The sequence below is a fragment of the Lepidochelys kempii genome, chromosome 7, assembly GCF_965140265.1.
Source record: "Lepidochelys kempii isolate rLepKem1 chromosome 7, rLepKem1.hap2, whole genome shotgun sequence".
Classification (NCBI taxonomy): Eukaryota; Metazoa; Chordata; order Testudines; family Cheloniidae; genus Lepidochelys; species Lepidochelys kempii.
The window spans coordinates 126,138,190-126,161,304 of record NC_133262.1 but is presented as its reverse complement, the minus strand read 5'-3'; the positions used below and the strand labels follow the sequence as shown (position 1 = coordinate 126,161,304).

Here is a 23,115-nt window from a genome sequence, read left to right as displayed (position 1 = left end):
AGAACTGCATGCAGTATTCAAGCTGTGGGCATACCATGGATTTATATAGGGACATGATGATATTTTCTGTATTATCTGTCCCTTTCCTAATGGTTCCTAACATTGTTCGCTTTTTTGACTGCCGCTGCACACTGCGTGGATGTTTTCAGAGAACTATCCACTATGACTCCAAGATCTCTTTCTTGAGAGGTAACAGCTAGTTTAGACCCCATAATTTTATATGTATAGTTGGGATTATGTTTTCTAATGTGCATTACTTTGCACTTATCAACACTGAATTTCATCTGCCATTTTTTGCCCAGTCACCCGTTTTTGTGAGAACCGTTCGTAATTCTTCCCAGTCTGCTTTCGACTTAACTATATTGAGTAGTTTTGTATCATCTGCCAATTTTGCCACCTCACTGTTTACTCCCTTTTCCAGATCATTTATGAACACGTTGAACAGCACTGGTCCCAGTACACATCCTTGGGGGAGTATGCTATTTAGCTGTCTCCATTTTGACAACTGACCTAACCTATCCTTTTGTTTCCTATCTTTTAACCAGTTACTGATCCATGAGAGGACCTTCCCTGCTTACTTTGCTTAAGAGCCTTTGGTGAGGGACCTTGTCAAAGGCTTTCTGAAAATCTAAGTACACTATATTCACTGGATCCCCTTGGTCCACATGCTTGTTGACCCCCTCAAAAGAATTCTAATAAATTGGTGAGACATGATATCCTTGTGAGTCCTGGGATAAGCGAGCTCCCTTTACCGAGGGGGTGGAACCACAAAGCACAGGCCACAATTGAATTTGAGAACAACAAATGCAAAAATGGGAATGGGAGTGTGGATGACAGTTTGGACATCAGGACTCCAGATAGGGGCACCAAGCAAAGAACCCCAGACAGTGCCCACTCTTCTTGAAAGGAGTTTAATAGCTCGCCTATACTAGAAAATTAAATCAACCCAGCTATGTCACTCAGGGGTGTGAAAAAGCCACACTCCAGAGTGACTTTGTTAAACTGACCTAAATCCCCATGTAGACAGCACTAGGTCAATGGAAGAATTCTTCTGTTGACCTAGCTGCTGCCTCTTGGGGAGGTAGATTACCTATGTCGATGGGAGAACCCCTCCTGTCGGGATAGGTAATGTCCACATTGAAGCACTGCAGCTGCGCTGCTGTAGCATTTCAAGTGCAGACAAGCCCCAGGAATCAGCAGACATTACCCTGAGGAACTCTGCTCGGAGACGTGATATGACAAGGGAACGGAAACAGGTCCCACAGTCACAGAGCACCTGCCATCGAGCTTTCTCCTGGTCTGGTGGCTGGCCACCTTGGCCAGTACCACGAGGAGGCTGACGAGGGAGTCTTGCAACTTTGTGGGGTCACGGATGGGGAGTGTGAGAACAAACAAGTGAGGGGAAAAGTGTAGCCAGAACCTCAGTTAACGGTTCTGGAGGAGCTGCAAGAGGGGCTGTAGCCTGACACCCCCTACATAGGTGTGCACCAGGCCTCTGTGTCACCTAAAGAGTAAGTGCAGCCCCACCTAATCCCTTTGAAAACCCCATCCCCCAATTTGTTCTGGCACGAAAGCTACAAAAGCGTGAGTCTGGCCCCTGGCCCCTGTGCTGCATACCCTGCCTATTCCCTTGCTCCCCTGTGAACAAGTCTCTTCTTTCCCTGCACCTCCTTCAGGCTCCTCTACACAATGCCTCTGGTTCACTTTGTTCCATGCACATGTTGCCCAGCTGTCAGGTTCCTTTCTCCCATGAATATTCCTCAAACCACTCCCATTGGTGAGTCATGACAGTGGTTAGCAGCTCTAGATTTAAAAATTTTATTAAGAGGATGTTAAAATAAAAAGAAAACGGTATAGAGTTTAAGGATAGAAGTTTCTGCTTATCAGGCAATAACGTACAGATTATCAAGGGTTGCAAAATTTGGTTTAGGATCGAATGGCGTAAGGAATACATAATCTGCAATATCCCCGATTGGGGGGTAAAAGGTTAATGGGTCAAAGTACAGACATTGAGATATGAGGGTATGTTGTTCATATAATGGCTATGTTCAGGTGTGGAGTATAATGACTCGATATGATGATGAGGATGGATTGACCCTCATTTGGTGAGATTTAATGTCCAGTGAGTTTATGGTTCCAGTTCATATGGTCCAATGGAAAAGTCTCTTGGTCCCCTTCTCGTAGTTGATGCACGATGTTGTTCCGGCTCGCACCTCCTGGTGCTGTCGGTGGCCGGTGATGTGTTCGATGTAGATGTCCCTGGACCATCGAATGGTGTCCGAGACCATGAGGCGCCGCATGAGCAGTGCGTAGCGTCGACCGATCCCACAGGTCCGCAGCACACGCTCGTTGCAGGGGTCCCAAGTGCCCAGGGCTCCAACAATCAGGGAGTCCATCTGCATGTCATAGCCCTTTGCTCTCAGGGTGTCGGCCAGGGGGGTGTATTTTTCCAGCTTACGAGCTCAGGCTTCGCAGAAGGCCAGGGTCCTGTTCTCAAAGAAGACCATGACATCGACAAGAATGAGCTTTTTCTGGGCCTTGTCGGTGACGACCATGTCAGGTCGCAGCTGGTTGTCAGTCCCGGGGATGGCGCAGTTCACAGTGACCTCCCCCAGACGCGGTGCAATGGCTTTCACCAGGCGGTTCTGGATGGTGTTGTGGCGCAGCTGCCAGGCTCTGGAGTGGAGCTTGCAGCTGCACAGGACGTGGGGCAGAGTCTCGTTGGAGTAGCCGTACTTCCTGCAACGCTTCTCTCGGTTCCCATGGCAGACGGCTCCGTTGACCGAGACGCAGTTGATTCGGGCACGGTGGATGAACCGCCAGTTGGCGAAACGAGTGAAGCCGCCCCAGGCGAGGAAGTGGTTGCTGGCATCACACTTGCTGGTCAGTTCGAAGGCTTTACCCTGGTCCAGTTTATGCTTCAGGGTTTCCATGTACAGTGAGTGGATGGCTGCCTTCAGGGTCCTCTCCAGCATGCCCCTGGCGCTTGGGGTGACAATGGTGGTGTTGTCGGACCTGATCTGCGGCACCAGGACTCCCAGATCCTGGCACTCCTCGCACCATTCCCAGCGGCAGCCGATGCGCTTCCCCAGGCGACGCATGGCGTTGCGAGCGCGGGACCACAGTGAAGCGATGTCATGCCCGTCCCGTCCGAATTTGCCATCCAGGGATCCACTCAGGAAGGTGGTGATGTCTTGGTTGGAGGGGGCTCTGCCAATCCACTTTCCTTTTGCCTCTTATATAGCAGTGGCCCCCAGTGGAGGCTGCTGGGCTGGTTCCTCCACCTCATTTCCTATAATTTTTACAAGCAATGATGGAGCTGGGGATGTCTGGATATATCACTGGCAGAAAGGTGGCCGCAATAGTGTCAATGCAGATATTTCTTGTGGGACAAATTTTGGTCACCATTGCTCCCCAGCAGGGACCCTGTTCTGGTCCCTGCTTGTCCTCCCCCGGCCTCCTCTCTCTCTTACCCAAACCGCACCTGAGCTGGTGTCACCAGGAGTCAAGTTCTCAAGAGAACACTCGTGTGCTCTACTGTACAGAAACAAACTGTGTGTGTGCCAGGCTGGAGCATCATGTGACCTAGCTGCCTCTTTGTCAAACATCAGTGATGTGGTGACCACACAACTGCTCTGGACCATTCTGATAGCAGTTGTGCTGATTAAGTATGGGACCACTGCTTAAAAATGATCAGGCCAAGGCCCCCCTGGCTCTGTGACCTATGGAACTTTAAGTAAGTGCAAAAATCTTGGGGATGGTCCCACCACCTCCTCAGCCAGTGCCATTACCGCAGTATCATGTGACCTGTCAACTTCCCACAGACTACCAGCAGTTCCCCTGTAAGTTACTGTAGAAATGTTTTTAAATTCATGGAGGATAGGTCCATGAACAGCTATTAGTCAGGAGGGTCAGGGGTGTCTCTAGCCTGTTTGCCAGAAGCTGGGAATGGGCGACAGGGGATGGATCACTGGATGAGTCCCTGTTCTGTCCATTCCCTCTGGGGCACCTGGCCCTGGCCACTGTCAGTCCTCCTGTTCTTTTTGTGGATACTGACTAACACCGGCTGCTACTCTGAAACCTGTCGGAGGGCAGGATACTGGGCTAGATGGCCCCTTGGTCTAACCCAGTCTGCCCGTTCTGATGCTCTTGTTTGGTCATGGGTACTTTGTGGGTCGCTTGGAAATTTCTGGGTTAGGGCACAGGAGAGCAAGGGCAGGAGAGAGACAACTGAGCCGCTGTAAGAGAGCGCAGGCCAGCAGGCCCGGCGTGCCCGCGACCCGGGCAGCGAGCAGAGGGACCGGCCCAGGGGTCCAGACCTAGGGGCCGCTACCCCCACGCTCGCTCCGGGCCGCCCTGGGCGCTCGGCAGCCTGGGCTCACGGCGCCAGCTCGCGCCCCAGGCCCGCTCAGGTAGCGGGCGGCGGGGGGGGGGGCGGCGGCGCCGGCGGGGGGGGCGGCGGCGGCGGGGGGGGGGGGGCGGCTTCCCTTCAGCCGGGGGCCCCGCTGCGGTACAAGGCGGCCCCGCGGGACCCCGGCCACGGAGCGCCGCGCCGCCGCCCGGGCCGCGGGGAGCCGCAGTGACTCCGCAGCGACTCCGCAGCGCTGCGAGTCCCGTCCACACGCGGCCGCGGCCGACCCGGTCCCCGCGCCGCCACCTCAGCTCAGCTCAGCTCTGCCCCGGCCCGGCCCGGCCACAGCCGACCGCCGCCAGGGTTTCCGGGCCCGCTCACCGGCATTTCCGGCCCCCGAGCCCCGCTTCCGGTCCCGTCGCTCCATGGCCAATTCACCCCCCGCTCTGCCGGCTCCGCCCGCGGCGGAGCTGAGACGCCCTGGTCACGTGTCCGGAAGGAAGCCCCGCCCCGAATCATGTGGCCCCGCCCCCGGGGATCGGGCCCCGCCCAGGACTCGCGCTCACCTGTCCTCAGGGCGCGCACAGCGCTCCCTCCTGCCTGTCACGTGCTGGATTGTCATGGCGACGGCGAGGTGGGTCCGGAAATGCTGGCTTTGTTTCCGGGTCACAGGTCAGGTGGCCGTTTCCGGTTGTGCTCGTGATGCTGCGGGTGGCGCTGGGGAGTGCGCGGGTCCGCCTGCTCCCGCGGTGCGGGGGCCCGGGGGCCCAGGTAAGGGAGGCGTCGCGGCTGCCCCCCCGGCTGCGCTCGTCCCCCGCCGGGCCGGGGCCCCGGGGATACTCGGGCCCCGCTCGGCTCCGCCCCGCACCGACCCCCCGCCCCGCACCGACCCCCCCCCCCCTCCCGCAGCGATGTCTCCGTCGGCTCGTCCCCCGCCCCGCACCGACCCCCCCCTCCCGCAGCGATGTCTCCGTCGGCTCGTCCCCCGCCCCGCCCCGACCCCCCCCCCCGCAGCGATGTCTCCGTCGGCTCGTCCCCCGCCCCGCACCGACCCCCCCCTCCCGCAGTGATGTCTCCGTCGGCTCGTCCCCCGCCCCGCACTGACCCCCCCCTCCCGCAGCGATGTCTCCGTCGGCTCGTCCCCCGCCCCGCCCCGACCCCCCCCCGCAGCGATGTCTCCGTCGGCTCGTCCCCCGCCCCGCCCCGACCCCCCCCCCCGCAGCGATGTCTCCGTCGGCTCGTCCCCCGCCCCGCCCCCCCCCACAGCGATGTCTCCGTCGGCTCGTCCCCCGCCCCGCCCCGACCCCCCCCTCCCGCAGCGATGTCTCCGTCGGCTCGTCCCCCGCCCCGCCCCGCCCCCCCCCTCCCGCAGCGATGTCTCCGTCGGCTCGTCCCCCGCCCCGCACCGACCCCCCCCCCCGCAGCGATGTCTCCGTCGGCTCGTCCCCCGCCCCGCCCCCCCCACAGCGATGTCTCCGTCGGCTCGTCCCCCGCCCCGACCCCCCCCTCCCGCAGCGATGTCTCCGTCGGCTCGTCCCCCGCCCCGCCCCGACCCCCCCCTCCCGCAGCGATGTCTCCGTCGGCTCGTCCCCCGCCCCGCCCCGACCCCCCCCCCGCAGCGATGTCTCCGTCGGCTCGTCCCCCGCCCCGCACCGACCCCCCCCCGCAGCGATGTCTCCGTCGGCTCGTCCCCCGCCCCGCACCGACCCCCCCTCCCGCAGCGATGTCTCCGTCGGCTCGTCCCCCGCCCCGCCCCCCCCCACAGCGATGTCTCCGTCGGCTCGTCCCCCGCCCCGCACCGACCCCCCCCCGCAGCGATGTCTCCGTCGGCTCGTCCCCCGCCCCGCAGCGACCCCCCGCCCGCAGCGATGTCTCCGTCGGCTCGTCCCCCGCCCCGCACCGACCCCCCCCCTCCCGCAGCGATGTCTCCGTCGGCTCGTCCCCCGCACTGACCCCCCCCCGCAGCGATGTCTCCGTCGGCTCGTCCCCCGCCCCGCACTGACCCCCCCCCCCCCGCAGTGATGTCTCCGTCGGCTCGTCCCCCGCCCCGACCCCCCCCCCCGCAGCGATGTCTCCGTCGGCTCGTCCCCCGCCCCGACCCCCCCCCCGCAGCGATGTCTCCGTCGGCTCGTCCCCCGCCCCGACCCCCCCCCCGCAGCGATGTCTCCGTCGGCTCGTCCCCCGCCCCGACCCCCCCCCCCCCGCAGCGATGTCTCCGTCGGCTCGTCCCCCGCCCCGCAGCGACCCCCCCCCGCAGCGATGTCTCCGTCGGCTCGTCCCCCGCCCCGCAGCGACCCCCCCCCGCAGCGATGTCTCCGTCGGCTCGTCCCCCGCCCCGCACCGACCCCCCCCTCCCGCAGCGATGTCTCCGTCGGCTCGTCCCCCGCCCCGCAGCGACCCCCCCCCGCAGCGATGTCTCCGTCGGCTCGTCCCCCACCCCGCAGCGACCCCCCTCCCGCAGCGATGTCTCCGTCGGCTCGTCCCCCGCCCCGCACTGACCCTTCCCCCGCCCCGCAGCGATGTCTCCATCGGCTCGTCCCCCGCCCCGCCCCCCAACCAACCGCACTGACCCCCCCCCTCTCCCGCAGCGATGTCTCCGGTGGCGGCCGCCGCGGCGCGCGGTGTCGGAAGTCGCTGCCCGTCCCGGGCCGTCGGCCCCGCCTGTGCCCGTCTCCGGCGCGGAGCGGCTCGTGGGGCGCTGGCTCCTGGGGTGCAGCGGCGCGGTGGCCGGAGCTGTCGTGCTGGGCGGCGTGACCAGGTGAGAGCAGCCGGCGGCGTCCGCCTCCTGCTCGGGCCGTACCCGGGCCCCGCTTCGGGCCCTGCGCACCGCAGTCCCCGCTGCAGCCGCAGCTCCCTCTGGCCAGGCCCCTCGCCCCGCTCGGTGGCAATGCAGCAGTTTAATCGGTTCACAGTTAAACTCCGCCCGGGGTCCCAGCTGCCAGCCCCGCGCAGAGTCCCGGGGACCCCCGGGGCGGGCAGCGGAGCCCCGCCTAAAATGTGGGGATGCTGCAGCTCCCCCCGCCCTCCACCGGACCCACTAGCTCTCTGGTTAAATGTTTAACCGTGTAACTAATAGAATTGTAATTGGTTACCTGGTTATTGTTTTTACACATTATTTATATTCCTACTTCTCATCCACAGGAAGTGCTGCTGAAAACACTATCGACCTACTTCCAGCCCTCCTTCAGCCTCCTGCATTGCCATCTCTTCTTCCCTGTGTGCCACGTTAACCTGCTTTTCTTAAAGGCCCCTCGCCATCCCATCCCAACTGACCTGCGTGGTTTCTCATGCCTTCCACTGAAGCATATGGCTTTGGGGATACTGAGACCATACTGAGCCAGATAGAACAGCAATACCTTTCGTTGACTGCCTTCCCATTACACCTTCATGTCCTCCTCCTGATCCCACCTCCAAGTCTTTTTCCCCTGGGTACCTGGCTAACTGACCTGCTGCTCCAAAGCTCCATGCTCTCCTCTAAATTTCTGCACCTTTTATGACATTTTCCCTCCCTGCAGAAGTGTTAAGGAATCGATGAGAGAATATCATAGAACACTGACTGCATCCAGGCAGACAAATGGATGAAGGAACTTTAACAAGTCAGATGCTTAAAATTCACCATTCTCTCATTGCCTTTTCTTTGGCACCCATTCTCCTCTCCTTTATTTGTATGGTGTCTGTTTAGATTGTAAGCAATCTGTGGGGAGAACCTTGTTTTCATACCTGTCTGTCCACCCCCATGCAGCTGGTGCTGTACAAACAATAAATACCCCCCGTCTTGTCTGAACTGTTTTGAATCTACAGCATTCTATTGTATGTGGCTAGTCACTTATTTCTTCTCCTCAAAATGAGTAGTGTCATACTGGTCTCTTTCCTTCTCCATCAGTAAGCTCATCCACTCCTTAACCGTGGGCTTCCTGTAGGGATAGGAGGCTTCTGTCACAGATCCTGCCTTTTTCTCCGCCCCACCCTTCTGTGATCATCTCTGTAGAAGCAATTGATCTTTATTGCAGCCTCATTCTTCACCTGTGCAGGGCTAAATGGTGTCAGTTATGAGGACAACACCCTTCCCACTAGATATGTGGGGGGGCTGCAAGGCAGGTCTTCTCTGTATTACACTGCCTCCAACTTCAGTTTGTTGTACCTACCTCTGGCTAGTATGTGCCTGATAACTTTTCTGGCCTAGTTCATAGGGTCCTTTCTCCCCATCACCTTTGCTGCTGGGGAGTGGCTGTAGTTCATCTGTGGAAATGTGCCAGTGCTCTCCTTATTTTAGTTAAGGAGTGAGTGAGTCACATCTGTGTGTGTCTGTCCTTCCTAGGCTGACAGAGTCTGGGCTTTCCATGGTTGATTGGCACCTAGTGAGGGAGATGAAGCCCCCACGGACACAGCAGGAATGGGAGGCTGAGTTCCAAAAGTACCAGCAGTTTCCAGAATTTAAAATGTAAGTGCTGCCGGTTCCAGGCAGAAGAACTGGGATGGGACAGGGAATCCTCCTCTTTGTGTTCACCGAGCCCAGACTGACTGTGAGTCAGCAGCACAAGCCTCTTTCTTTCTATGGGAATGGACTAGCACCAACAAGGGGCACTCAATACATAACTGAGCAGGATCCAAAGGTGGCTTTGGTGCTCATCTTCCCTGGCTATCCAAGGTGAAGAAAACCCCTGTGAAATTGGGAGTGTGAAGGAGGCCACTGTTCCATACCAGGGAGTTTCTTGCTTATTCTTCTGCTCTGTCTTTTCCAACAGCCTGAATCATGACATGACATTGAGAGAGTTCAAGTTCATCTGGTACATGGAGTATTCGCACCGTATGTGGGGTCGGGTTGTAGGTTTGGCCTACGTTTTGCCTGCTGTCTACTTCTGGAGAAAAGGCTGGCTCAGCCACCCCATGAAGGGACGTGTCCTTGCCCTCTGTGGGCTTGTCTGCTTCCAGGTATGGGAGCTCTGCAGCTGCTGGGATATGTAGCATTCTCTCTAGAGGCTTCTGGGGGATGAAGATGTGCAGTGGTGATGCCTAACTGTAAGTATTTCTTAGTGGTGGGCTGAGACTATGGCATCTGTGAAGGCTTTGGATGGTGGTACTGATGGTGGAAGTATGGTTATTGTACAGCTAACACCTGTATTATGTTTAAGATCAGTGATGGAACAGATAGTTCCCTCTCCTTCCCTTTACCATGTTGAAATTTACATGAAGGTGGGTTCTTTGTTTCTCCCAGCTGAGGCTATGGAAGGGGGCTGGGTTTTGCCCCTCAGTAGCTCTCATGTTATCTCTTTGGTCCTTTGGCAGGGACTGCTAGGCTGGTACATGGTGAAGAGTGGATTGGAAGAGAAGCCAGATTCTCATGACATCCCCCGAGTCAGTCAGTACCGTCTAGCAGCACATCTAGGCTCTGCACTGGTTCTGTACTGTGCCAGCCTGTGGAGTGGACTGTCCCTGCTGCTCCCGCAACACAAAGTAAGTGGGGTCCATGTGCAGTATATGGGGAGTGCAGGAAAATAGTGTTGGTGCAAGAATCTGGGGGATGGGTGGGTAGTTGGGGTTCCAAGGGATGTCTTGGAATATCTTTGTTTTAAGGAGGATCTTAAAGGAGTAGGGAAGGTGAAAGGTAATAGCACAGCCCTCACATCTCTGCTTCTGGCTTACCTTTGATCTGACCAAGTACGTTGCAAAACACTCTGCTGCATAGAATGACTAACTGTGGGGTCATTTCCTTCAGCATCCCAGTCCATCCTGATTGACAGTGATGCCTCACCCTTCTCTTGCTCCCAGCACCAATTCACTGGGACATGTGACTAACAGAAGATAGTTCTGAGTTCTTTGGCTTAGACACTTTGTTCCATTAAGGAGGAAGTCAGGAAAATGCATTGGGGTATCCCCAGAGTCAGAATATTTGACCCGGGAAGCAGGGGATTGCCTTGCATCAGGATTGAATCCAGTACTGGGGCACTGTTCCAGTAATTTTCTGCTGGCCCCATTGGTTTCTGTAGGATTAAAGATTTCTCACGTAAATGAAAGGCTAGTTGTTGTGGTTGCAAAGAACCACCTGAGTGTGACTCTGCTAAGCTGCTGTTACTGAGCCCGAGCTGGACAAAAAAATACAACCAAGCATAGTCCCTAACACATCTACTGGAACCATTCCCTGACTTGTATTTGAACTGCATGACTTTAGTGGTGCGTGAAGTGTTTTGCATTTAGATTCCTATGCTTAATGAGAGCCCTGAAATGGTCACTGTTAAGCTTTGAAATCACGCTTCTGGTTGGGAAAGGGATAAGTCCCTACCGTCACTTCTGATGTGGCTTGTTTGGAGACAGCTTCCTGCTGAGCTAGGCGATTTGACAGTGGAAAAAGAGAAACTTTCTTTTTTCAGTGAATACTTACAATCTGAAGGCAGTCAGAGGTTAAGGGACAGCCAGAGGCCTGGGAAGGGATCCCTGACCATGATGGCTAATAGTCACTGATGGACCTATCCTCCATTAATTTATCTAATTCTTTTTTTAACCCACTTATACTTTTGGCCTTCACAATATTCCATAACAACAAGTTCCACAGGTTGACTTTGCATTGTGTGAAGCAGTACTTCATGCTGCCTATTGATTTCATTTCAGTTCTCGGTTTGTGAAGAGGTAAATAACGCTTCCTTATCACTTTCTCCATGTTATCCATAGTTTTATGGACCTCTATTGTATTCCCCGAGCCCTTACTCATCTCTTTTGTAAGATAAACAGTCCCAGTCTTTTTAATCTCTCCTCATATGGAAGCTGTTTCATACCCCAAATTATTTTTGTTGCCCTTCTCTGTACTTTTTCCAATTCTAATATATCATTTTTGAGATGGGGCAACCAGAATGGCACACAGTATTCAAGGTATGGACGTACCATAGATTTATATGTTGGCATTATGATCTTTTCTGCCTTATTATCTATTTCTTTCTTAATGGTTTCTAATATTCTGTTAGCTTTTTTGACTGCCACTGCACACTGAACAGATACTTACTTTCAGAGAACTATCCATGATGTCTGCAAGATCTTTCTTAAATGGTAACAGCTAATTTAGGCCCCATCGGTAGGTATATATAGTTGGGATTATTTTTTCCAGTGTGCATTAGTTTGCATTATCAATGCTGAATTTCTGTTTCCCCGTCACCTAGCTTTGTGAGATCCCTGTGTAACTCTTTGCAGCCTGCTTTGGACTTCACTATCTTGGTAATTTTGTATCATCTGCAAACTTGGCCACCTCTCTATTTACCCTTTTTCCAGATCACCTATGAATATGTTGAACAGCACTGGATATCTTTGGGGAGACCCTGCTATTTACCTCTTTCCATTGTGAAAATGGACCATTTATTCCTACTCTTTGTTTCCTATCTTTCAACCAGTTTCTGATCTATGATACGACCTTCCTTCTTACCCTAGGACTTCTTACTTTGCTTAAGAGATTTGGTGTAGGACCTTCTCAAAGGTTTTCTGAAAGTCCAAGTACTCTATCCACTGGATCACTCATGTCCACATGCTTGTTGAGCCCCTCAAAGAATTCTAACAAATTGATGAGGCATGATTTTCCTTTACAAAAGCCATGTTGACTCTTCCCCAACATATGGTGTCTGATAATTCTGTTGTTTACTATAGTTTCATCCAGTTTGCCTGGTACTGACGTTAGGCTTCCTGGCCTGTTATTACCAGGAGTGCCTCTCTGGGGCCTTTTTAAAAATCAGCCTTCCCTTAGCTACCTTCCAGTCATCTGATACAGTGGATGATTTAAGTGATAGTTACACACTACAGTTAGTAGTTCTGCAATTTCATACTGGAGTTTTGTCAGAACTCTTGGGTGAATGCCATTTGGTTCTAGTGATTTATTACTGTTTAATGTATCAGTTTCTTCAAAAACCACTGAGTAGTTATCATTGGTTCACAGTCAAGCTAGAAGGGGATATTGATTGGGGTCCTGCAGGGATCAGTTCTGGGTCCAGTTCTGTTCAATGTCGTCATCAGTGATTTAGATAATGGCATAGAGAGTACACTTAAAAAGTCTGTGGACGATACCAAGCTGGGAGGGGTTGCAAGTTCTTTGGAGGATAGGTTAAAATTCAAAATGATCTGGACAAACTGGGGAAATGGACTGAAGTAAACAGGACAAAATTCAATAAGGACAGATACAAAGTATTCCCCTTAAGAAGGAACAATCAGTTGCACACATACAAAATGGGAAGTGACTGCCTAGGAAGGAGTACTGCAGAAAGGGATCTGGGGGTCATAGTGGATCACAAATTAAATATGAGTCAACAGTATAACTCTATTGCAAAAAAAAGCAAACATAATTCTGGGATGTATTAGCAGAAGTGTTGTAAGCAAGACACGAAAAGTAATTCTTCCGCTCTACTCTGCACTGGTTAGGCCTCAACTGAGGTATTGTGTCCAGTTCTGGGCGCCACATTTCAGGAAAGATGTGGACAAATTGGAGAAAGTCCAAAGAAGAGCAACAAAAATTATTAAAGGTCTAGAAAACATGACTAGTAAGGGAAGACTGAAAAAATTGGGTTTGTTTAATCTGGAGGAGAGAAGAGTGAGAAGGGACATAACAGTTTTCAAGTACATAAAAAGTTGTTACTCTGAGGAGGGAGAAAGGAGAACAATTTTAAGCTCGGAGATTAGGACAAGAAGCAATGGGCTTAAATTGCAGCAAAGCTGGTTTAGATTGGATATTAGGGAAAAAAAACCTTCTGTCAGTATAGTTAAGCACTGGAATAAATTGCCTAGGGAGGTTGTGGAATCTCCGTCATTGTCTAACCTGCTCTTAAAAAAATCTTCAAACACCTATCAGGGATGGTTTAGATTGGGGTGGCCAAACTTACTACCCTCCGAGCCGCATATGACAATCTTCAGAAGTTCGAGAGCTGGGGTGTACCTGCCAGGGCTCAGGGCTTCAGCCTTGCAGGGAGGGGGATCTCGGGGCTTCAACCTCATGGGAGGTGCCTGCTGGGGCGTGGGGCTGAAGCCCTGAGCCCCGACAGGCATGCTCCACAGGGCTGAAGCCTTCAGACACCCCTCCCTAGTGGGCAGAAGCCAGAGGTGGCGGGGACATCATGTACCCCCTCCAGATTTTTGCCAGGGTTTGCTGGCCCCACTCAGTCACATAGTGCCACCGGGCTTCCTCCCTGCATGTGGCAGGTTCTGAAGCTGGGAGCTGCAGCTGTTGGGAGAGGCAGCGGCAAACATCTGAGAGCTGCAGGAGAGCTGCTGCCTCTCCCCACAGAGCTAAAGCAGTGGCCTCTCCCTGCAGCTCCCAACTGTTTGCCACTTCATCTCCATGGGGAGCTAACACCTGGGAGCTGCAGGGAGGCACTGCTGAGGGGAAGAGGGGGGCATGCCTGGGGGACATGACTCAAGCTGTTGGGGGGACCCGAGCCTTTAAATTCTGCTGCCTCCTCTCATCTCTGGCAGATGCCCTTAACCCCCCCACCCCACTGCAGGGCAAAAGCCCTGAGATCCCCCCCACCCCAGTCTGGTAGGCTGAGAATGGGGGAAGGTGGCGGGGGAGCGCCACGAGCCACACTTTAATGGTAAAAAAGCTGCATATGGCTCACAAGCTGCAGTTTGGCCACCCTGGCCTAGGTAATACTGAGTCCTGCCATGAGTGCAGGGGACTGGACTAGATGACCTCACAAGGATCTTTCCAGTCCTCTGATTCTGTTGTTCTAAAACCACCTCTATTGACAACTCAATCTGGGACAGTTCCTCAGATTTGTCACCCAGAAAGAATGGCTCAGGTGTGGGAATCTCCCTCGCATCTTCTGCAGTGAAGGCCAATGCAAAGAATCCATTTTGTTTGTCTGCAACACCTTTATCTTTCTTGAGTGCTCCTTTAACACCTTGAATGTCTAGTGGCCCCACTGATTGTTTGGCAGGCTTCCTGCCTTTGATATACTTAAAACATTTTTGCTGTTAGTTTTTGTCTTTTGCTGGTTGCTTTTCAATTTTTTTTTTTTGGCCTGCCTAATTATTCTTTTATGCTTGACTTACCAGAGTTTGTTCCTTTCTATTTTCCTCAGTAGGATTTGACTTCCAGTTTTTAAAGGATGTCTTTTAGCCTCTAACCACATCTTTTCTTGCTGTTTAGCCATGGTGGCATTTTTTGGGGTCATCTTACTATTTATTTTTAATTTTTATTTGAGGTACGCATTTAGTTTGAGCCTCTATTATGCTGTTTAAGTACTTTTTATGTAGCTTACAGGTATTTCACCCTTGTGACTGTTACTTTTAATTTCCATTTAACTAACTTCCTCATTTTTGTGTAGTTCCCCTGTTTGAAGTTAAATGCTGCTGTGGTGGATTTCTTTGGTATCTCCCCGGCCCCCTTCCCACAAGGATGTTAAATTGAATTACATTATGGTCAAGTGGTTCAGCTTTATTCACCTCTTGGAGCAGATTCTGTGCTCCACTTAAGACTGAATGAAGAATTGCTTCTCCCTTTTTTGGATTCCAGGACTCGTTGCTCCAGAAAGCAGTCATTAATAGTATCTAGAAATTTTATTTATGCATCCCGTTCTGAGGTGATACATACTCCGCCAATATGGGGATAACTGAAATCCCCCATTATTGGGCTTTCTCTTTTTTTGTAGCCTCCCTATTCTCCCTGAGCATTTCACAATTACTATCCCACCCTGGTCAGGTAGTCAGTAGTATATTCCTACTGCTATGCTCATATTATTTAAACATGGAATTTCTTTCCATAGACATTCTGTAGTACAGTTTGATTCGTTTAAGATTTTTACTATATTTGGCTCTCTGCTTTGTTTCAAGTATTGTGCCCCTCCCCCACCAGCACTACCTATTCTATCATTCCTGTATATTTGTACGCTGGTATTACCGTGTCCCTTTAATTATCATTGTTCCACCACATTTCTGTGATGTCTGTTGTATCAATATTCTCATTTAATATCAGGCACTCAAGTTCACCTATCTTAATATTTAGACTTCCAGCATTTTTATACAAGCACGTACAATTTGTAAATATTTGTCTGCCTTCCTATGATGCAATTGAATGGGTCTTTTTCATTTGACTGTTTCTCTTCAGTTCCTATCTGTGTTTTATCAACTTCTTTCATCTCCTCTTTACTAGGATATACATATTCCCCTTAATAAATCTTCTCCTTAAGGGGTGTGTCTGTCCAAAACGTGGGCTGCTTCACACCACTGATCATTGTGTCCTGTTGCTATGAAAAGGGAGCAATTAGTGATCTCTTTAATCACAGAAATTTTCTCTTTTACAAGTTGGCTGCAAGTTTATTCACAAGCTGCCTCACTCTTTGTATGTTTCTGCACTGGGGGAACGTTCCTCACCTGGTGCAACGAGCTCACCCCACCAGGAGCATCTGTGTCCATTCTCTTGCAAGGCCCCTGGGAAGTTTGTTTCTGTAGCCCCTTTTGTGGCTTGTGTTTTACAGTTACCTGAAACCTATCAGCTCCTCCGTCTGAGACGATTTGCTCACGGGACAGCAGGTCTCATCTTCCTCACTGCTCTCTCAGGTAAGGGCCTCTCCCCTTGTGGGGCTGCCTCCTTTGTGACCCTGCCTGCCCTATCGCTCTCCTGAGGGGTGAAATATAGCAGACCCTACCTCCCACCCAAGAAGTTTCATGTCCCATGGGGGTTTAGCTCCTTTCACATGTATAGGCACCTTAGAATTGCCTTTGATGGTCCCAGACAGAGCAGCTGGGACATTTCCTTCTGCAGGGCGGACGGTGTGACAGAGCATCACTGTCTGATCACCAGTGTGTTGCCGTGGGAGAAGGAATACAAAATCAGGTTGCCCTGCCCTCAAGCCCAATTCCAAGCTTGCCTAACTCTAGAGGCTAGTCTGGTGTGTCACCTGCCTTGTCCCTGGTATGTTAGTCCCTAACTCTCTTCTCTGGAATTATAGGTGCCTTTGTGGCAGGACTGGATGCAGGCCTTGTGTACAACTCCTTCCCCAAGATGGGGGAGCGCTGGATCCCAGATGATCTCCTCTCCTTCTCCCCAGTGCTGAAGAATATCTTTGAGAATCCCACTACTGTGCAGTTTAATCACAGGATATTGGTAAGTGCTATCCAGCCTCTTCTGGGGACCATGCCATCCTGTTATTGCTTTCCCTTCATTGGCCTCCTAAAGTCATTGACTGCTCACTCTCAGGCTACCTCCCAGAGTGAGCGAGGGTGAACTTCAGGGCATCATATGCAAGGTTCCTGCTCCTGGGCACTCATTACTTTCAAAAGGCGGAAGCATGGTCTCTTAGCTGGCATGAGTCTCCTCTTTATCTGTGAAGTACTCTCACTTGCTGGAGGAGTTGTGGTCTTACTTCCACACCTGGCTTCCCCCCAGAAGGGACATGTTGGGAACAAAAGAGCCCTTCCCCCTGTGTGCCTCAGTTTCCCCAATCTGTAAATTGGGGATAAAGATAACAGGCTCCTTTGTAAAGTGTTCTGAGAACCCTGGATGAAATAACATTTGGATACCAGGAAAGGATTGGATGCTGTACATCGGGGACCCTCCACTAGAATGCTGTACAACTGCAAAGCTCTGTGCGAATACTAGCTCAGCGAGCTGCTTGGGCAAGCTCATATGAATGTTTCTAGTACCCATGATGTCATGGACTGAACCACAATTGAGACCACAGACTGAGAGGGGAATACGAATGAGTGCCTTGAGCTGGGATGGGTGTTGTGGGGTGACACAATGGTCAGAGTTCGGTCTGGTGTTACTGAACACCTTCACTGATGTGCTTTAGGTGGCATCTGACACTAGCTAATCATGTGTTTGTGAAATGCAATGGTGCCCCATAAAACTTCATCATTTTGCTCTGTGGAAAATGCCGCCAAACAAGTGTGTGGTAATCTCCTTCCAGCCCCCAGGTTAGCTGGTGTGTGGGATTCCTCACCTCCGCCCTTCCCACACCCACTTCCCTCAAGTAACTGCTAGCTTCTTCCACCTCTAGGGGATCACCTCAGTCACTGCCATCACAGCACTATATCTCCTTTCTCGGAAGATCCCCCTACCACGCAGGACCAAGATTGCCATGGCTTCCTTAATGGCTGTGGCATATATGCAGGTACTGTCCCCTTTTCTCTCCTAGTGCTAAGCTGCTGTGTCACATTCAGCAGAAGTACCTTTAGTTACCCAGAGCTGGCATGTGGAGCTGCAGAGTCTGTGGGAAAGTGAAGTATGGCCGTAGCTGAGGGGTGGAGGTATACAGGTCAAGGTGCCTGTGGCAGTCTGTACTATATATGAGGATGGGGCGTCTGGGTCTTGACGTTTTTATTTCTGGAGCCTCTCCCTCTCCCAGTGGGTAGGGTTGTGATTGGGAATGTGAGGGTTTCTGGAAATGTTTTGACAGGCACACCCTGTGGAGTGATTTAAAACATCAGTGTTGAATCAGCTGTTGCTCGTCTCACTCCTGGGTGCTTCTTGACAGGTGGGCCTGGGCATCAGCACCCTTCTACTGTACGTCCCAACTCCTCTGGCTGCCACTCACCAGTCGGGATCCCTGGCACTGCTCACTGTGGCTCTGTGGCTTATGAATGAACTACGTCGGGTCCCAAAATAGCCTGGCTTCAACTGTGCTCTCCAAGGATATCTAGTTCTTTTCCCCATTGCACTGATGTAGATGCTCTGTCTGATTGCTTTCTTTTGTGGTGACTTGCTGGGGTTTGAAGGGTCTCTGAGTGGGGAGTTCTGCAAGCCTGAATTTAGACTGACCAGTATTTGCTGGTTTGTTTACTGGGACAACTTCTTGACTGTAAGATCATGTTCACTTTTGATTGTAAACTTTGTAACATAAATTTATTTGTTTATTAAGCTGTTTGTCTTTGGCTGGATCCCTGGATCATGGGACTGGGAAGTGAGGGGTGGACTAGGATGGCACACCTCTGTGGTGGCAGCTGTTCCATGCTGTAGCATCTTAGGTCTTGCCTACCCTACAGTTTTGTCGACAGAAGTCAGCTTTCGTCAACAAAGCAGTGGAGGTGTATGCACGACAATGCTGCTTCTGCGGACAAAATTCTCCTTTTTTGCTGACAAAACCACCTCAATGAAAGGTGTAGAGCTTTTTGTGGCAAAGTTATATTGACAGTGTCAATGTAGACACTGTGCTTGTAAATAGCCTCCAGGAGGTGTCCCACAACGCCCATGCTGACTGCTTTGATCAGCAGTTCAAACTCTGCTGCCCTGCACCCAGGTTCACAGGTATCTGCCCCTCTCTCTTTAAAGGCCCAGGAATGTTTGAAATTTCACTTCTTGTTTGCTTGGTGTGGAGAGCTCACATTGCATCTTCCCAGCTGACCATGACCACTCCACACAGAAAACGCTCTCTCGCTCGGAGCACAGCTGAGTTGTTGGATCTGCTGGCACTGTGGGGAGAGGAGGCTGTGCAGTCCCAGCTCCACTCCAGCTGTGGGAACTTCGATACCTACGGTCAGAATTTTCATGGCGTGTTGAAGAAGGGCTATGAAGGGGACGCACAACAGTGCAGTGGGAAGATAAAGGAGTTGAGGTAGGTGTACCAGAAGGCAAGGGAGTCAAACTGTTGCTCTGGTGCTGTGCCGAAAACTTGCTGCTTCTATTAGGAGCTGGACGCCATCCTCGGCAGCATCCTCACCACCTCTACCAAGAGCCCCGTGGATGCGTCAGTGGGGCTGGACACAGCAGACTTCACCCCCAAAGTCATGGACGAGGTCAAGTTGGAGGACGATGTGGAGCACATAGCAGGGTCTTCCGTTGACGCAGTGAATCAGGATCTCTTGTCCACTCTGGAGCTGTCTAGCCAGTCCCAGCATTCAGTCTCTGGCGCGCATGATGCAGAGGAGGAAAGCTCTGGTAAGTGATCTTTTTGAGTTGATGATGCTCGGTTATAAGAGGTAGAGCAGTCCTTTGCTCTGTATATTCTAGAAGTGCATGAAGGGATAGAAATGTACAAGACTAGCTGTGTTTGCATGTGCTTCTCATTCCCCTGTGCAGCTAAGCAGTGCGGCAAAACTGTGTCTTAATTCACACTGAGATTTCACGTGAATCCTCCAGACAGCTCTCTAGGAAACTTTCCTGGAGGTGCTCTCCAATCCTCTGCTGAAGTTTCCTTGGCAGAGCTGCTTTGTTCCTTCCCACGTCATAGGAAACTTTCCCATGCCAATCGGCAATCACTTGTGCCAGGGACCAAAGCGGCACCCAGGGAGCAGCATAGGGACCCAGTCAGAAGATGCAGGCATGCAGGAGATGCACCCTTGCATACCCTCAGGAGAGAGAGAGTGGCTTCAGAGACCCCCACCTGTGGGAAATGATGGCAAAATTTAAAATATTGTCCTCAGTTGCCTGCAGTGATCTCCTTAAAAAACCACCTAAACCCTCTCCCCCCACCTGGAACCCCGTCTCCCGGGCGAAACTCACCATGTTTAGGGCATTTGCCAAGCTGTGTGCTTGCCAAGGGACAATGAGAAACAGATTTGTATTTTAAAAGAGATGTATTATAGGTAATTATTTAATGCTGTTCATGCACTAATAATCATGCTTCTGTTTGTTGTGCTTCAGCAGATGTGGCCTTCAGGGGAACCCCATATACACCAGTGCAGCGCCTGAGGAGCAAAGAGGACATGTTTTGAGAGGTGCTCCAATCATAGAATCGTAGAATGTCAGGGTTGGAAGGGACCTCAAGAGGTCATCTAGACCAACCCCCTGCTCAAAGCAGGACCAATCCCCAACTAAATCATCCCAGCCAAGGCTTTGTCAAGCCTGACCTTAAAAACTTCTAAGGAAGGAGATTCCACCACTTTCCTAGGTAACGCATTCCAGTGTTTCACCACCCTCCTAGTGGAAAAGTTTTTCCTAATATCCAACCTAAACCTCCCCCACTGCAACTTGAGACCATTACTCCTTGTTCTGTCATCTGCTACCACTGAAAACAGTCTAGAGCCATCCTCTTTGGAACCCCCTTTCAGGTAGTTGAAAGCAGCTATCAAATCCCCCCTCATTCTTCTCTTCTGCAAACTAAACAATCCCAGTTCCCTCAGCCTCTCCTCATAAGTCATGTGTTCCAAACCCCTAATCATTTTTGTTGCCCTTCGCTGGACTCTCTCCAATTTATCCACATCCTTCTTGTAGTGTGGGGCCCAAAACTGGACACAGTACTCCAGATGAGGCCTCACCAATGTTGGAAAGAGGGGAATGATCACGTCCCTCCATCTGCTGGCAGTGTCCCTAGTAACACATCCCAAAGTGCCACTGGCCTTCTTGGCAACAAGGGCACACTGGTGACTCATATCCAGCTTCTCGTCCACTGTAACCCCTAGGTCCTTTTCTGCGGAACTGCTGCCGAGCCATTCAGTCCCTAGTTTGTAGCGGTGCATGGGATTCTTCAGTCCTAAGTGCAGGACTCTGCACTTGTCCTTGTTGAACCTCATCAGATTTCTTTTGGCCCAATCCTCTAATTTGTCTAGGTCCCTCTGTATCCTATCCCTACCTCTCCTCCCAGTTTAGTGTCATCTGCAAACTTGCTGAGGGTGCAATCCACACCATCCTCCAGATCATTTATGAAGATATTGAACAAAACCGGCCCGAAGACCGACCCTTGGGGCACTCCACTTGATACCAGCTGCCAACTAGACATGGAGCCATTGATCACTACCTGTTGAGCCCGACAATCTAGCCAACTTTCCATCCACCTTCTAGTCCATTCATCCAGTCCATGCTTCTTTAACTTGCTGGCAAGAATACTGTGGAAGACTGTCAAAAGCTTTGCTAAAGTCAAGGAACAACATGTCCACTGCTTTTCCCTCATCCACAGAGCCAGTTATCTCGTCATAGAAGGCAATCAGATTAGTCAGGCATGACTTGCCCTTGGTGAATCCATGCTGACTGTTCCTGATCACTTTCGTCTCCTCTAAGTGCTTCAGAATTGATTCCTTGATGACCTGCTCTATGATTTTTCCAGGGACTGAGGTGAGGCTGACTGGCCTGTAGTTCCCAGGATCATCCTCCTTCCCTTTTTTAAAGATGGGCACTACATGAGCCTTTTTTCAGTTGTCCGGGACTTCCCCCGATCGCCATGAGTTTTCAAAGATAATGGCCAATGGCTCTGCAATCACATCCACCAACTCCTTTAGCACTCTCGGATGCAGCGCATCCGGCCCCATGGACTTGTGCTCCTCTAGCTTTTCTAAATAGTCCCGAACCACTTCTTTTTCCACCAAGGGCTGGTCACCTCCTCCCCATGCTGTGCTGCCCAGTGCAGTAGTCTGAGAGCTGACCTTGTTCGTGAAGACAGAGACAAAAAAAGCATTGAGTACATTAGCTTTTTCCACATCCTCTCTCACTAGGTTGCCTCCCTCATTCAGTAAGGGGCCCACACTTTCCTTGACTTTCTTATTGTTGCTAAGATACCTGAAGAAACCCTTCTTGTTACTCTTAACATCTCTTGCTAGCTGCAACTCCAGGTGTGATTTGGCCTTCCTGATTTCACTCCTGCATGCCCGAGCAATATTTTTATACTCTTCCCTGGTCATTTGTCCAATCTTCCACTTCTTGTAAGCTTCCTTTTTGTGTTTAAGATCAGCAAGGATTTCACTGTGAAGCCAAGCTGGTTGCCTGCCATTCTTTCTAGACATCAGGATGGTTTGTCACTATAACCTCAATAAGGATTCTTTAAACTACAGCCAGCTCTCCTGGATTCCTTTCCCCCTCATGTTATTCTCCCAAGGGATCCTGCCCATCAGCTCCCTGAGGGAGTCAAAGTCTGCTTTTCTGAAGTCCAGGGTCTGTATTCTGCTGCTTTCCTTTCTTCCCTATGTCAGGATCCTGAACTCGACCATCTCATGGTCACTGCCTCCCAGGTTCCCATCCTCAGATGCCAAAAAACACAGAGCACGGAGAGAGACTTTAAAGGAAAATTTTAAAATAGGCAGGAGAGAAAGAAGAGCCAGGAGCAAATTTTACTAGGCTAGATGCGGATGATAAAAGTGATGGAGGGAGCAAAAGGAGATGCTGAAGTCCCTAATCACACTACAGCCAGAACACATGCATGCTCAGACACCCCCATCCCCCACCCTTGCTGATACGGAACTGCTTTCCATGCCCTCCTCAAACGTCTCCCACAAATTCCTTGCAACTTCCTGGCCCATCTTGGTTCCCTGTTCACTCCACCCCTTCAGACAGCTTCCACAATGATAGCTGGACTTACAGACAGCTATAAGAGCCTATACTGTCCTTTACTGTTATCTCTCTTGCCACCAAGCCTTTTGTTTGTGGTGTTAATTGATATTTAATAAAAACTCCCTGAAAGATAGCTGATCTTTGTCTCCTACATGTGGTGGTTGCTGCTGGAATAAATACACCATGGCAATTTGATCATTTGCTGACCACAAATCACAGTCAGGACTCCAAAATTTTCAGCAAGTCAGCAAATAAAGCATGACTGTGCTATATTGAAAGACACATTACTAGGGCTCACTATCAAAATGGTGCCTCAAAGCCTCTTGGATTCGAATAGCCCCCTCCCACCCCCCTGTGCTCCTCTACTAGCCCTCAAAATCAGCTGCCAGGTGATCCATCTCCACACTCCACCCTAGGGGAAACTTTTCACTCTTAAAAAGAAAAGGAGTACTTGGGGCACCTTAGAGACTAACCACAAGTACTCTTTTTCTTTTTGCGAATACAGACTAACACGGCTGTTACTCTGAAACTTTTCATTCTTAGCCTCACAAATGTTATGGAGTGCACAGCAGGCTGCTATGACCATGGGAATGTTTTCCTC

At 51.5% G+C, this 23,115-nt stretch overlaps 3 protein-coding genes and 1 long non-coding RNA gene across 8 annotated transcripts in view; 1 reads left to right on the top strand and 3 right to left on the bottom strand.

The window, feature by feature from the left end:
• The window catches only part of CUTC (cutC copper transporter), a 23,075-nt gene extending 18,204 nt beyond the window's left edge, over positions 1-4,871 (bottom strand). Inside the window, exon 1 of one of the 2 annotated variants that reach the window (XM_073354690.1) lies at positions 4,733-4,871. In XM_073354690.1, coding sequence (XP_073210791.1) covers positions 4,733-4,778 — 46 coding nt within the window. In that variant the 5' untranslated portion in view covers positions 4,779-4,871. The remainder of the gene's footprint in view (positions 1-4,732) is intronic. The other variant, XM_073354689.1, reaches the window with a different exon arrangement.
• LOC140915137 (uncharacterized) lies at positions 1,860-5,116 on the bottom strand. Its single transcript, XM_073354692.1, has 2 exons — positions 4,918-5,116; positions 1,860-3,292 (listed from the first exon to the last, which is right to left on the bottom strand). The coding sequence occupies exon 2, from the start codon at positions 3,099-3,101 to the stop codon at positions 2,463-2,465; it is 639 nt and encodes a 212-aa protein (XP_073210793.1). The 5' UTR covers positions 3,102-3,292; positions 4,918-5,116; the 3' UTR covers positions 1,860-2,462.
• COX15 (cytochrome c oxidase assembly homolog COX15) lies at positions 5,016-18,841 on the top strand. 4 transcript variants are annotated; one of them, XM_073354686.1, is made up of 9 exons: positions 5,016-5,122; positions 6,940-7,109; positions 8,670-8,792; positions 9,097-9,283; positions 9,638-9,805; positions 15,793-15,874; positions 16,267-16,421; positions 17,317-17,430; positions 18,679-18,841. In XM_073354686.1, exons 1-9 carry the CDS (start codon positions 5,054-5,056, stop codon positions 18,706-18,708), a joined length of 1,098 nt encoding a protein of 365 aa, XP_073210787.1. In that variant the 5' UTR covers positions 5,016-5,053; the 3' UTR covers positions 18,709-18,841. The 4 variants fall into 4 exon arrangements, with proteins under 4 accessions (XP_073210787.1, XP_073210786.1, XP_073210789.1 ...); XM_073354685.1 differs by lacking the exon at positions 18,679-18,841 and adding an exon at positions 17,794-18,176; XM_073354688.1 differs by lacking the exons at positions 5,016-5,122; positions 18,679-18,841 and adding exons at positions 7,493-7,947; positions 17,794-18,176 and having other exon boundaries at positions 7,025-7,109.
• On the bottom strand, positions 17,535-23,115 carry LOC140915138 (uncharacterized). Its single transcript, XR_012160102.1, has 3 exons — positions 20,513-23,115; positions 19,758-19,942; positions 17,535-19,638 (listed from the first exon to the last, which is right to left on the bottom strand). It is a non-coding gene; the product is annotated as an uncharacterized lncRNA (long non-coding RNA).

Bases quoted from the DNA above. Each gene is read 5' to 3' on its own strand.
- COX15 (XM_073354685.1), top strand. From the start codon at position 5,054: ATGCTGCGGGTGGCGCTGGGGAGTGCGCGGGTCCGCCTGCTCCCGCGG. The intron at 9,284-9,637 runs GTATGGGAGCTC...GTCCTTTGGCAG, and splicing joins GTGGGCTTGTCTGCTTCCAG to GGACTGCTAGGCTGGTACAT. The intron at 16,422-17,316 runs GTAAGTGCTATC...TTCCACCTCTAG, and splicing joins AGTTTAATCACAGGATATTG to GGGATCACCTCAGTCACTGC.
- LOC140915137 (XM_073354692.1), bottom strand. From the start codon at position 3,101: ATGCGTCGCCTGGGGAAGCGCATCGGCTGCCGCTGGGAATGGTGCGAG.